Source organism: Acanthaster planci, linkage group LG17, assembly GCF_054643075.1.
Source record: "Acanthaster planci isolate LZ-2023a linkage group LG17, COTS_SCS, whole genome shotgun sequence".
Classification (NCBI taxonomy): Eukaryota; Metazoa; Echinodermata; class Asteroidea; order Valvatida; family Acanthasteridae; genus Acanthaster; species Acanthaster planci.
Window position 1 is genome coordinate 8,463,634 of NC_141793.1, and position 13,418 is coordinate 8,477,051.

At 38.4% G+C, this 13,418-nt stretch overlaps 1 protein-coding gene across 4 annotated transcripts in view; it reads right to left on the reverse strand.

The window, feature by feature from the left end:
• The window catches only part of LOC110984221 (voltage-gated inwardly rectifying potassium channel KCNH6-like), a 124,023-nt gene that overhangs the window by 24,251 nt on the left and 86,354 nt on the right, over positions 1-13,418 (reverse strand). For all 4 annotated transcript variants that reach the window (XM_022244168.2, XM_022244169.2, XM_087147734.1 and 1 more), the window contains 3 exons: positions 5,944-6,124; positions 1,487-1,752; positions 462-852 (listed from right to left, as the gene is read on the reverse strand). In XM_022244168.2, coding sequence (XP_022099860.1) covers positions 462-852; positions 1,487-1,752; positions 5,944-6,124 — 838 coding nt within the window. The remainder of the gene's footprint in view (positions 1-461; positions 853-1,486; positions 1,753-5,943; positions 6,125-13,418) is intronic.

The following is a 13,418-nucleotide window of genomic DNA, read 5'->3' on the forward strand; positions in this document are numbered from 1 at the left end:
ACACGTACCCAGGGGCTAAAACTAGCCTGGATGGCCAGTTGTCTATTTCTATCCCTGTACACAGATAATTCATTCAAGTCTGCCTGATAATATCACTATATTGGTGCATCAACACACACAGAATGATATAAATGTGTACAGTAAGCTAACACATCAGGGTGGCTTTATCATGTTAATTTTGGTCTGGCTTTCATTTTGCAGATTCTCCTCAAGTGGATTTAAAACCCTTTTTTAAATTCATTGTCAGAGAAATTATAAAGCAAAGTCTGAAGTTGGTTACGGGTCCCGATACTCAGTTAAATAAACTACATGCAATTCCTGGCAGAATTGGTTGGCTACACAGGTCCCTGGTTCTAATGCCGGGTAGTTAGCCCTACATGAGAAAATTACAATTTGGAAACTGATTCAGTACAAAATCATGGGATATAAAAAAGACATGCACAAACATAGGAAATACTTACATCCGATCAACATGACACAAATGGAAAAGATTTTTTCTGAGTTGGTGTTGGGTGAGACATTGCCAAATCCCACGCTGGTCAGACTGCTGAACGTGAAATACAATGCTGTAATGTACTTGGACTCTATTGTAGTCTCGTTAAAAGACGTTTTAGTCTTTCGGGCTAAGTCATCTAGCCAGCCAATGTTGTTGTTGTTCTTGTCCATTCCCTTTTCAACTTGCCCAATAGCAAACCAGATACAGGCCAGCCAATGAGCAATGAGAGCAAATATGCACATGAGCAGAAGGAGCACTGCAGCTCCATACTCCGAGTAGCGATCCAGTTTTCGCGCAACTCTGACAAGTCGTAGAAGGCGGGCTGTTTTCAGAAGACCAATGAGGGTAGTGGATTGCTGCACATAAGGAAGGAAAAAAAATCTTAATTGATCAGTAAAAAATGAATGGACTTATCAATATTCATAGGCAGTCAATGGTTATGTTACTCTCGGGGGGGCATGATCCATTGAATCCCAACAGGATAGTACACATATAAAAAAGCATGACAACATTATAGTTTACGTTTCGGTCGGGAGGGGCCTCCACAGTTTGTATGCAATGATTGTCTGGCAGATTCTGACAATTAATGCTATTCCATCAGTTCCTGACTTGCTGATTTCATTGATTTAGTGCCGAAATCGGGATGCATTTACATTGAACTGAATGGCTGTGAAAAGAGTTGTCATCGGCTGTTAGGATGACTTGTAGGTACTGAATTTTTCAATGGCAGTGAGAATCCAAAGGGCAAACCCATATAAGTAAGACATCCCACATTGGATGCCCCCTTTTCACTTATGCTGAATCCGCAACTGTTATTACAGCCTATCTGAAGCAACAACAGTAAATGCTTACTTACTGACCATAACACTAGACAGTGGTGTCATGTGTCATTAAATGCCAAACCAGTGAACAAAATATTTGTAGATATATTCTACAGATACAAATTTTGCAGGTAAAGGCCACAATCTTATCAGTGGTTAAGCAACACACCTTGTCATTACCACCAAAGAGGAGAAGATCAAATGGAATAGCGGCTACTGCATCAATCAGAAACCATCCTTTGAAGTAGTGCACAGCAATCTTTCCTGGGTTGGACACCACCTCATCATTCTTATTCACGTAGGTTGTGCGAAAATTGATGAGAATATCAATAATGAACATGACATCCACCATCAGGTCAATCACGGTCAGTGGATCACTGTAGCGTTCAGCGCCAGACCGAGATTCAGGGTTTTTGTCCAGAGCTGCTTTCTCAGCTTGATGAAGAGAACATAAGAAATTGACAAAAAAATTATAAAAATGGAATTTATATGTACATGTATATGTTTATATCAAGTGTTGGAAAGCTGTTGAACAGTTGTTGGGAAATTAAATGCCCCTCTTCATGAACAACATTCAATAAAATAAATACAGTAAATGACATATCCCCATATTTCCATTCTTCACACTGCATTATATGAATACTGTAATTTGCAGGTGAATTGTTGAAGGCCTTTGGTTGCTGCATGTGTTAAAAATCTTGCCCCTTTTAAAAATCCTTTATCTGAGAATAACATGACACCGACTTTCACTAAGAAAGAAGTAACTCAATCTATATTAAAACTGCAAGCGGAATGAACATGTATACAATTGAAATATAGTGAATATATTGAAATGCGGGTGTCCCATTTGTTATGGAGAACTGAAAGGAAAAATAAGAGCAAAGGAGCTTTCATGTTGCCTGTTAGCCACTACCAGGCATGATATACTTGTCTTGCAATCTATGATCTGATATTTTGTTTAGAAAGGTATATTTTATAAAGATTTGCAAATTCTGATATATTATTTTGATGTCCAGCAAGTAAAACTTGAGACTATGCATGGTGGAAGTACTAAATACAAGGTTTGCAGTAACATGTGACTAATTCTTTTTTTGGGTGAGTGTATGTGGTTCTGAAAAGAACCAGACGTCTCACTCAGCAGTTTGAATTGTGTGCTCTTTGGCCTTCAGCTCAGGGGAAGAATCCAGCAAACATGATGCCCATGCAACATATCTAGGCGTAAAAGTGTGATGGGTTGGTATTAAACTGAAACTAGATAGGGGCCTAATGATGATAATGGACCAAGCTGAACCATTATCATCCCCGTAAAATAAGTAGTGTATGAGACAGAACATTTCATGATGTAAGACGTAATTAATTATAAATGTACTGGGCGGTAGTTCAATCAATCAAAAGTTGAAGTCCCCTTCCACAAAATGCATTTTTGATGCTAGCACATTTTGTGCAGTATATCTCACTTTCATTTGTCATTTGGGGAAGCGGACCCCTACAAACCCATTGGAAATCATCACAAACTATAAGGGAAAACCTGGCCAGAAAAACACACTGACTAGGTTCACTGTTTGAACTTGAGTAAAACAAGTCGAGGGTGAGATCTGTACTCTCTCAGAAAGTCTAAACCTTCTTCCAGTCAAGCACTTGATCCAATGTGTGTCAGACTGAAATAGTAATTCTGGGGAAGACTGATACATAAAGACACAACCTTGTCACACACTGCCGCAACCCAGAAGCAGAACATGTCATGTATCCTCCAAAAATAAAATGCACTGTGTCACAGACAGCACAATTCCAAGCAACAAACCACACATACTTAAACAGGTAAGTCAATCTTTTGGAAAGATTCACTTCCTTCAGTAAGCATAAATCTTAACACAACAGAAATATCCTCTCTTGTGATGCGCGGATGCATATGTATGAAAAGAATTTCTGCAAGACAACCATTCCAGAGGTATGTTTCTTTGTTTCACATGAATGTGTGGTTAAGACATGCCATGCATACAATGCTAGAAATTAACTTAACCCAAAAACAAAAACAAAACAAACCCTTAAAGATGACTTGATTGAATAGGACCTACATCCTATATTGGACAAATCCACCACAGTGACTACAAACTTCCAGGAGGTTTTGGTATGCCCTGAATCTCCAACTTGAACTTCAACTTTCCAGTCAGCCGTAAATGTAATTTTGTCTGGGTGGTATAAACCTTCTTCAGTCTTGAAAAAGTTGCCAAACCTCCAAATGGATTGCTGAGAATCTGGAAGGGTTAACATTAAGGACTTCCTCTCCCTGCTTGCAAAGAAAATTTGTACAGGTCCTAAATTTTCTCTCCAGCCTTTCACTATAGTTTTTTTCTGAAGATGCAAGAGACAGATACTGTTTTCTGTTATTGTATAGTCCTTAGATTACATACTACAGGCACACAGCATGTCACAATCCTGCACTCACGTGTCGCTGAATAGACCACTTTTTCATAACATGAATAGCATATTTGCAACAAAACACCACTGGTTCACAACAACAGGATGTGATCATTCTAATGTATGTACATTATTGCCTTCAAGCTGAGGCAATCTTAACTTACCTTCTCGACTGGAATAAACAGGTGCAGAATACGAAATAAAGCATATTTTCAGCTACCTGTTTGTTAGTCCAATCTTCTCTGCCTTTGTGTCTCTCTATAGTCTTATATTCTTGTGCATACATCATGATGAATATCAGTTTGTTTCTATTCAATAACTTTAAGCTTTTTAAAGGACATTTTGCCAAAGGTTTTTGATTTGTTTTCAACATGTCCATCTACTCTTTTGTCATTTGCTTATTTCGTTGCCCAATTTCTCACTTCTCACATTTATTAAACTTAAATCATCAGCCTATGGTATATGGGGAAACTGACAAGGTACATGTACTTACATATTAATTACATATGAAGATGAATAAAGAAATTGTCTGGAGCAGGATTTGAACCTATAACCTCCGGAACACTGCAACGGAGCTCTCCCAACTGAGCTATCCAACCTTAAGTTCCCAGCTCTTCCATTTGTTTCACAATAGTGCACCTCCAAGAGTTTGCAACGCGGTCGCCAATCATAGTGCGCAAAGTTTGTTGACCCAATGCGCATTTGGAAAGGGTCAACGGATTTCACACGTTATGATTGGCCAATGTGCTACAAACTCTTGAAGGTGCACTATTGTGAATCGCCTGAATTAGCTAAATATTTATGATACTCAAACCATGTGCTCTAAATTTAAATTGAAGTAAACATCCACAAATGTCTGTACCTATGACAAGTTTAGCAGACTGATTTGACAGAGGATAAAATGTGGCCAAGTAATGTTTAAAACCAGTCAGCGATAAACGTGGTCCATGAATCTGGACAACCAGTCAGCGATAAACATGGTCCATGAATCTGGACAACCAGTCAGCGATAAACATGGTCCATGAATCTGGACAACCAGTCAGCGATAAACATGGTCCATGAATCTGGACAACCAGTCAGCGATAAACATGGTCCATGAATCTGGACAACCAGTCAGCGATAAACATGGTCCATGAATCTGGACAAAAATATCTGCTTTTGCATTCATTTAAAAATTCAATTAAAAAAAAGACAATATGAAGCTTACAAAAAATTCAGAAGAAAACTGTTTCTATAATGTAAAGTAAAATGTCATCTAAAAGAGTTTTTAAAAGACTTTGTTAAGAGTGCATCTTTATGATTGAGGTTAAAAGCTTGCAGTTAAAATGTAGTTCGTACAGTATGCTAGATACATCTACATACAGTAAATGTGTTAAAGTTAATTAAAGTGGAATTAAATGAATCAGCACACCGGTCCATTGGCTTACACTGTGGAGACATTCAGCTCTCGTAACTGAGCACAGTCAAATAATGGTGGCTGGATAGCTCATCAAACCTCCATGGCCAAACGCTAATCAATTCAGAGCTTTCCAACAATCTTTTAACACTGTGTTCTACAGTCAGTTTCCTTTATACACTTTGGTCTATTAACTAATGCTATTACTAAACTGTTCCAGAGTGAATGTGTGTGGATTTCTGCAAAATAAAAAAAGGTTTGCATAATGATGACTAACATGCAGGGACAGGTTATCTAATAGGCAGAAGTATATAGCCACAGCATAAAGTAATACATGTACATTGGCCAAGAAGCCTACAAAAAATTTTAAGGCCTATAGTACTACAATGCGCTTCTCTCTTTGAATTTTTGATTTTTCAAACTGCATGTAGCTGGTACATGTACATATCTTATGAAATGTGAGGCTCCAGTGTTTAACAATGCTGCGAAAATGGTGCTGGTATTCATGAATGAGTAGGGCTTAGAGGGAACACTGGTGCCCAGGGCCAACAGTATACTGACATATATATGCATATACTTTGAATTCAGGAGGGACAAATAGAACATAAAATAGCAAGGACTGCAGCAGATTCCAGTTCACTTTTTTCTGGCATCATGGTGTGGTTCAAGATAATCTAACTTAAAAATTATGCTGTGAACAAAGGTAACATCAAGTCAGGTACAACTGACACATTGTCACGATTGGATTTCTACTTACATTGGAAAGGTTAACTTTAATAGCGAAATGGAAGTAGCCCCTATAAAAAGCATACCTGGCCGCTCCAGCAGGAAGGCCGCATTGTAAGGTGTCACGATAGCTGTGTAGATGACCAAGAGGAGAATGATCCAATCCCACACGGCCTTGAAGGGTGAATAGTGAAGGATTGTCCATTTGTGAATGCGTGGGGACTGTAGTTTATACTCAGGAAGCACATCAGGCCCCAGGGAAAGCACCTAATCAAAACAGAAATGGCAATGATTATGACAATCCTCATTGGGGTCTTTGGAGAACAACAAATCTCAGTGTTTGGTACAGTGTATGTGGGAGTATGGTGAGATGCAGACAGACAGTGAAGACAGTAAACAACTGGAAAAATAGGTTTCTCCTTTATCCAAGTAAGAAGGTAAATTAATTCTCTGCATAAAGTACAAATAATACTGAGCTAGGTAATGGAAATCCTTGGCAAGGGGAAAAATGTAATATGGCAGAAAATATAAGGGGATCTCTCCTTCCCTCTGAGGGTTAATAATGTTTCTGGTATCTTTTAATTGCTAAATACCAAATTATAATCAAGGCACTTGTTTGTCACTTCAGCAAACTAAGGCCGTTTTCCAATACTCAACTCCGTCTCCGTCTGAGGCTTCGTTCCCAAAACCAATTCCCGATTGTGGGCCTGAAGTGTTTAAATTACATTGGATTACGATAATTTTTGGCTTTCTTGCATCTTATTTGATGTTCTGTGGCACTATTAGACTGATTACTGTGCTTACAGCTTCAAAGTCGGCTAGTAAAAAAACAGTTGAAGCCTGAGACGGAGCCAAAGTTGATTGGAAAAAACAAGGACTATAAGGAACGTATAAAAAAACACAACAAAATTTAATTTGAATTTTGTTGAGATTGTGTTAGCTTTACACCAAAATGACTAGTGATATGCTACTTATTCACACACTGTCATGGATGGCTGAACAACCATTCTTTTTGAACCATGGGACAAAGTGGGCTTGAGACCAAGTTTCAGTTAGAAACATCAGCATGAATTCTATCCAATTCTCCTTCTCTCCTGTGAAATGTTTGTAATGAATAGGCCAAATGTGTTCATAATGCAGTCGGGGTAAAGCATGACATAATATCTTAATGGTTACAATGTTTACAGAGAGACATGCTACGAAACACAATGGTAAGTTGTCATTATTAAGTTCACTTCCAATAGCATAAGATGCTCTGATGATTGCAGTGTCTAAAACTTAGTCCCAAGTCTAATTTGTCCTAGTGTCCAAAGCGAATGATTGTTTAGCCATCCATGACCATATGCAAATAAACAACATTGGACTGGAACATTCACTGGAAAGAGGGGATCTGTGGTTTTAACTTGGGCTACTAGTCATTTTGGTGTAAAACTAATAATACAGTCTCCACAAAATTCAAAAGAAATTTTGTTGCTTTTTTTATACGCTCTGTACAAATTAACATGTTTCTTTGAAATGCTGCATACATATACAAATCACTGCTATAACGAGCTGGGTCTTCAACAAAACAAATCACTACAAAATCTTTTTTCCTGTTGATTTGAATTTGATCCAGAACCAGTCTAACCATCTGTATGATGCAACACAGCCCCCACGTCCCTGACCCCCCCCACCACCTATTATGATTAAGGAACCAAACACCTGCTCTCCATCCCCAGATCGGGGGGGGCAGTCTGATGTAATTTAAATGATTCTTAATATAATTCCGTCTGAGATGTTACCATCTGCACCTGCCTCTTCAACAGATACTGGTAGCTGAGTATCAGTGGACACAGACAGGCCGTCACTAGCAAGACTCCTCCATAATGCAATGACTGCATGAACCACTCAACCATTACTCCTAATTTGAGCTGCAGTGTAGTCTGGTGTTTCTTAGAAAGACTAGCCACAAGTAGAGAAACCAGCCGAGAGCTTCATACCCAACCCCTGCCATGACTGATGGGAAATGGCTTGGGGATATGTGTTCTTGAACATTAAAATGTGCAGGCAGATGTCAGACACGTAATTGACTAGCAGACTGTACATATGGTAACCTTGAAGTAGACTGAGTCAAACTTCTACCTCCCAGAATGCATTGTACAAAAAAATTTCTATTAGCAGTTTGCCTGATTGCAACTAGTGAACTTGACATAAAAAGCCCGAAAATGACACCTGACACAATCTGTTTGTCAAGTACACACATGTATAAGATCACTGAATTGTCAAGAAATTTAGAGTAAGTACTATGGCAGAATGCTGAGCCAGATTTGAACTAAATTGACATTCAAGAATATTTTTCTATATTGTAACTAACCCAATGCTTGCATTTTTCCAAAAGAGATTGCTGAATGCACATGTCTGGATTCATCTATACATATTCATACATATGCACATGCAAATATTTTACGCGTGCACAGCAATGTAATGCAGTGCAATACAATGCAATGCAATGTAATGAGATCCATTTACTCTTGAAGCTCTATAGTCCAGTTTAATGCCATGTTTCTACCTGTAGTAACTAGTCCATGTGCCTAACACTGAGCACTGCTGTTATCTACTCCCAGGTGCAGCATTTCTGCACATGCTACAAAAATATTTTACCCCGTTGTTACCCCGTTACCCAGTCATCAATAGAACAATGCAACTTGGCTGACAACCTTGTATTTCTCCATGCAAATGCCATTTCTACTTTGGAAGCCTAACAACTGTGGATCACAAAAACTATCCATGAGAATCTTCTGAGTTTAAGATTCAATGTATCAAAATAGTGACTTCAAACAATCCCATCAAGTTATACTGCGAGACTCATGCATTCACACTGATCTTCACTTGACAACAATGCCGAATGGGATATTTCCAGTACTACAATGCACCAATACAAACCTACTCGTAACAACCATAATAAAAGCCATGACAGACTTGCTTTTACGTATTGAAATTTCCCAGTTCATCATAAATCAACATCATAATGTATGGCAATTAATCCTGTGGTATGACAATGACCAACGTGAATGAACCAGTCATTTATTCTCTCAATGAACCTTGCATTTATTCTTTACACGTACAATGTTCAATTTAAAGAAAGGCAGCAGCTTTATAAATCAAAGTAGTGGTCCATGTATGCTCACACATCTTGAAATAAAACATAAAAGAACAGAGTCAGGTGATGACCATGAGTGTCACGAGGGGATCAAGGGGTGGCAAGGGAGTGCTTGCCCTCCCCCTCACAAAAAATTGAAAAAAGAAATTCAAAAGAAATGAAAAATAGAAGGGTACGACAATCTCGCATAAATAAAACACCCCTCAAAACAGACCCTCTTCCAGTGTTAATGGTTCATCAGTTTGTTGCTTATTATTCCTTTGACCCCCCTCCTTCAAAAATCCTGGTGACACCTATCGGTACAGTGATGACTGTATATCAGGATGGAGCTTAACAACGATGGAAGTATTGTGACTTCTATTTTCCGCAAAAATTATCAAGATGTGGTTTCATTTTCAGGCTATCCATTTTTCATATTTCAAATTACAGATCCACTCACCCTATTTTGCCAAGTGGGGGAATTTTTTTTAGGCCTTTTTTTCATATTTTTCTGCAGTGAACTTGTGATTATTGCAATGGCAGTCTCTGAGAACATAATGTTCACTATTTACGTTATCCTTTCAAAACTAGAAAAAGCTCAGTATCCCAAGTTTCTTTGGCCTGTGGTAAGTTTCCTTATTAACTGGAAACTTATCCAGCTTTGCTCAGTGACATTGAACACAAAAATAGAAACAGAAAGGAACTGCACTTTCAAGGAATACTTGGTTATGCAATTTTTAACAGCTGAAAAATGTCAGTGAGTCTTGAACACATATTGAAATAATTTTTTCAAAGTATACCGTCAATAATTACCATTCCATATAAAGGCATTTCTGTTTTGTCATGACGAGTGAAACTGAAGAGAGAGTGCAAACCCAGGTATGATGACACTGTTCATCATTAAAGCAATGTTATTAATAATTGCGGAGGCTGAAGGCAGCCTACACATGCCCGCACAGAGGCTGAATAACCCTAGGCTATGCCCATCTAACATTACTAGCTGCTACATAACAGCTGTCAGGTTGTCTGCCGGATGTGGATAGGCGGACTTAAGCCCAGTGTAATTGCATGACAATATCAGGTTCACCATATAGCTCTCTATCTTTGCTACATCGATGAAAGCAAACTGGCAATGTGGTTACATCAGCAGTAATCACTTTCATTCATGGTTGCTCATCTCAGCATAGCTATGACAAAATGCACTGGTAGGATACATAACTGGTGCAAGAAAGCGTGGAATGGTGGTATCATGTGTGAATCAGTGATCTTCTTTGATGTGATGACACTGTCTTGAATGGAGCCAGTGTGGGGTAGGGGGAAGAAGTTTGATTGGGAAGGTGTTGAAATTGTCAAGAAAGGTGCTGTTTCTGTTGGAAATAAGCCCCTGAGAGGTGCTCAAGGAAGTTGTTGAACTTCCAATGCACTAATATGTTACCATGACATCAGAGAGAAAGATCACATTTTTGTGTGAACATCATAGACTCTAGGGGCCAAAGGTGGATTGAATGCCTGGTACTGGGAAGGGAGAGGCCACTCAGCAGTCGCAATGAAAGGGAACACAGGCAAACTTTTCCATGTGGTACATGCATACACCTTATTGTACAGCATTCCCATACTCTGCATTATTCCTACACTGTATGGCGTTTCCATATTCTGCAGTATTTCCATATTGAGCAGTATTCTGACATACTTCCCACAACATGCAGGATTCCTACAATTAACATGTAATGTTACTTCACCCTTAAGTATTCCTGCACTGTGTACTGTGAAATATTCCTTCCAGTATTCCTGCGTCAAGCAGATTATACAACACTCTACATGTATGTATTTCTGCACAGTGCGCCATGCATTTTTTTGCACCTAATTCACAGCTTCAGTTCAACTTGCATTCAACCCAAATCAAGATCAGACTCCCTGATTTTTGTTGACAGACATTTAAATCACCATATCTATTCCCTCAGAGTCACAGACCACTTTGCTGCAGAGTCGATTATTCAAAGGTTTCCTATCCGCACACTTTTAATAACGGACACATATTCACAAAACCATGAATTTAATTTCATTAGTGGCACCCCCTGTGCCGTGTGCCGCCACTCGACCGTCATCTCTTCCTGCGCAGCATGAGATACATTGAAATGCCCTCGGGAATTCTTCATCAATTTCAGCTGAAATCAACAACATGGTGGTTCCTCCATTTGCTTTCCAATTCACTTTAGAATGTGTGATTTCTTTTCTCAAAATTTTGACATGGACTACTTGAATATGAATTCAAGTGAATTTATTTCTCAAAAGCATAAATGAAGTCCCCCCGAAATTTGTAACCAAAATATCTCAACACCAATTCAGTACACATCAGATTTCCAAATAACATATCTGTGGGTTTGTGGCAGAAAACATACATGTGCACTCTATATCGTTGTGTGCCCGGCAAAAGGTTGTAAGTGCGCTTATACCCTTTTGCCTGGAAGCATGATTACAGTAGAAAAAAATGTTCCCGGTATTAAAAAGGGCGTAAGAAACACACTCTCTTTATTTAGTAAAAATGGATAAATTTTACTACAAAATCAACACAGGCTGTGCAAAAAGCAACCTTTGAGCAACTTATCAAACAACTTGGGAAAATTTTTGTAACTATTTGCAAAGAAATCTTTATATTTCATTAAAATAAAACAGTTGCATGCATACGTCCTTTTGCCAGGAAAATATATTTGCAGCGATTATGCTTCCCGGCAAAAGGTCATAAGAGCTTATGATCTTCTTCAAGGCACCCGACAATATGTAGTTTTAGGCTGCAGCTTGAATGAGCTGGCTTTTATTCCAGCATTGTTTGGTCCATCTTCTAAGTATGTAAAGTTAAATGTCTTAACTAGATTATAAAATAATGGCTGTAAATCAAGTTGAAAAAAATATCTAAACTACAGTTAAGATTCACAGCACAGTTCAATCCAAGAATGGTATTAAACATGATAACCAGGAGTTTTAGAGTAACCCAACCTTTTACAGGTTGTCCTGTGTATTATTTTGTTTCATATGTACCATGTAGGAGAATTACACAGACAGTCACCATAAAGGAATATTGGTTGCAAGGTCTCTGCCTGTGATGGCTGGTAGGCAAGCACAAAATATAAGGTTTTCACGTGTATGTACATATAGATTGTAGATACACGCAAGGCTGCAAATTGTACAAGACTACAATGCATGATATTAAATCTAAATTTGAGCTCTGTGATTGATCTACAATATAAGAAGTATTGTAGCCCAAGTTATCCAGTCATATAAGGTTCACTGTGATCTTTGAAATTTTACATTTAATGGTCTGCATCCTTGAATGTACATGTACAATCTACAAACCTGTTCCAAATTGGTACCCTAAAATTTCTTTGCCCCTTGTTTGCCAAAGTTTAGTTGAATGAATAAACTGAGGTAGTTTCATGCCATATATCAGGTTGAGTAACGTTGGATAGTTTTTCTAACTAATGTTTCCATGGCAAACTGCCAATCTTAGCATTCAATTAATGAAATTCATTTATCCTCATAAAAGTTTCACCCAAACACACAGTGCTCCTGGTTACCATCTGCATTCCTGTGCAAATGTGCGTGTATTCAGAAAGAGAAAAAGGATGCACTACTGAGCATACATGTACTTTTCTTTGTAAATGTCAAAGTGAAGAAGACTTAATGTCTTCATATTCCTTGATACCTCTACACAGTTCATATCTTAAACATCAACAGGCCAAAGTGAAGTGCTTTAGTATTCAGTGATTAGTTGGTACGGTATGCTCAAATCCAAACAGCCCATCTATATTTAGAGCTTCAAACACCACCTAACGTCTACTTTAGTGTGACTATTGATTGTGAATGGCAGTGATGTTGCAAACTATTTTTGTACGTGACCTTAACAATAGTGGACCTAAACACAATGGAGGAAAATGTTCATTGGATATCCACTACTCTGTTATTCAATGAAATAATGCAGCGAGACAAATACACTACAGGAAAACAAGTGTGCACAAGCAAATGGCAGATTGAGGGTGCCTAGAAGACATTATTGAATTTGTGGACCACGAATCCTCAGTGATGAAAAGGACATACCGGTAAACTGATGCATTAAAGAGTGACCTAAGAGGCAGGTTCGTGCGAATTCTGGTGGCAAGTATATTTGAGGCTAGGAACCAATCAAATTGAAATCTAACTATGGAGTTTGAACTGTGTTCAACTTCTGTACAACCGCAGCACAAATTTCTGACCTGATATCACTAACTTGTGTCAGCCTTTGGCCACCATGTTGACATCTACAGTGTACATGTACTGTGAACAGTACCATAACAGGAGGCACAACAAAGATCCAAACAACAATGCAACATGACACATCTCATTTAAGCCATTTTATGCCTAGAAATGAATCTAAAATCACGACACAAACATCCTTTTCACAAACTTTTC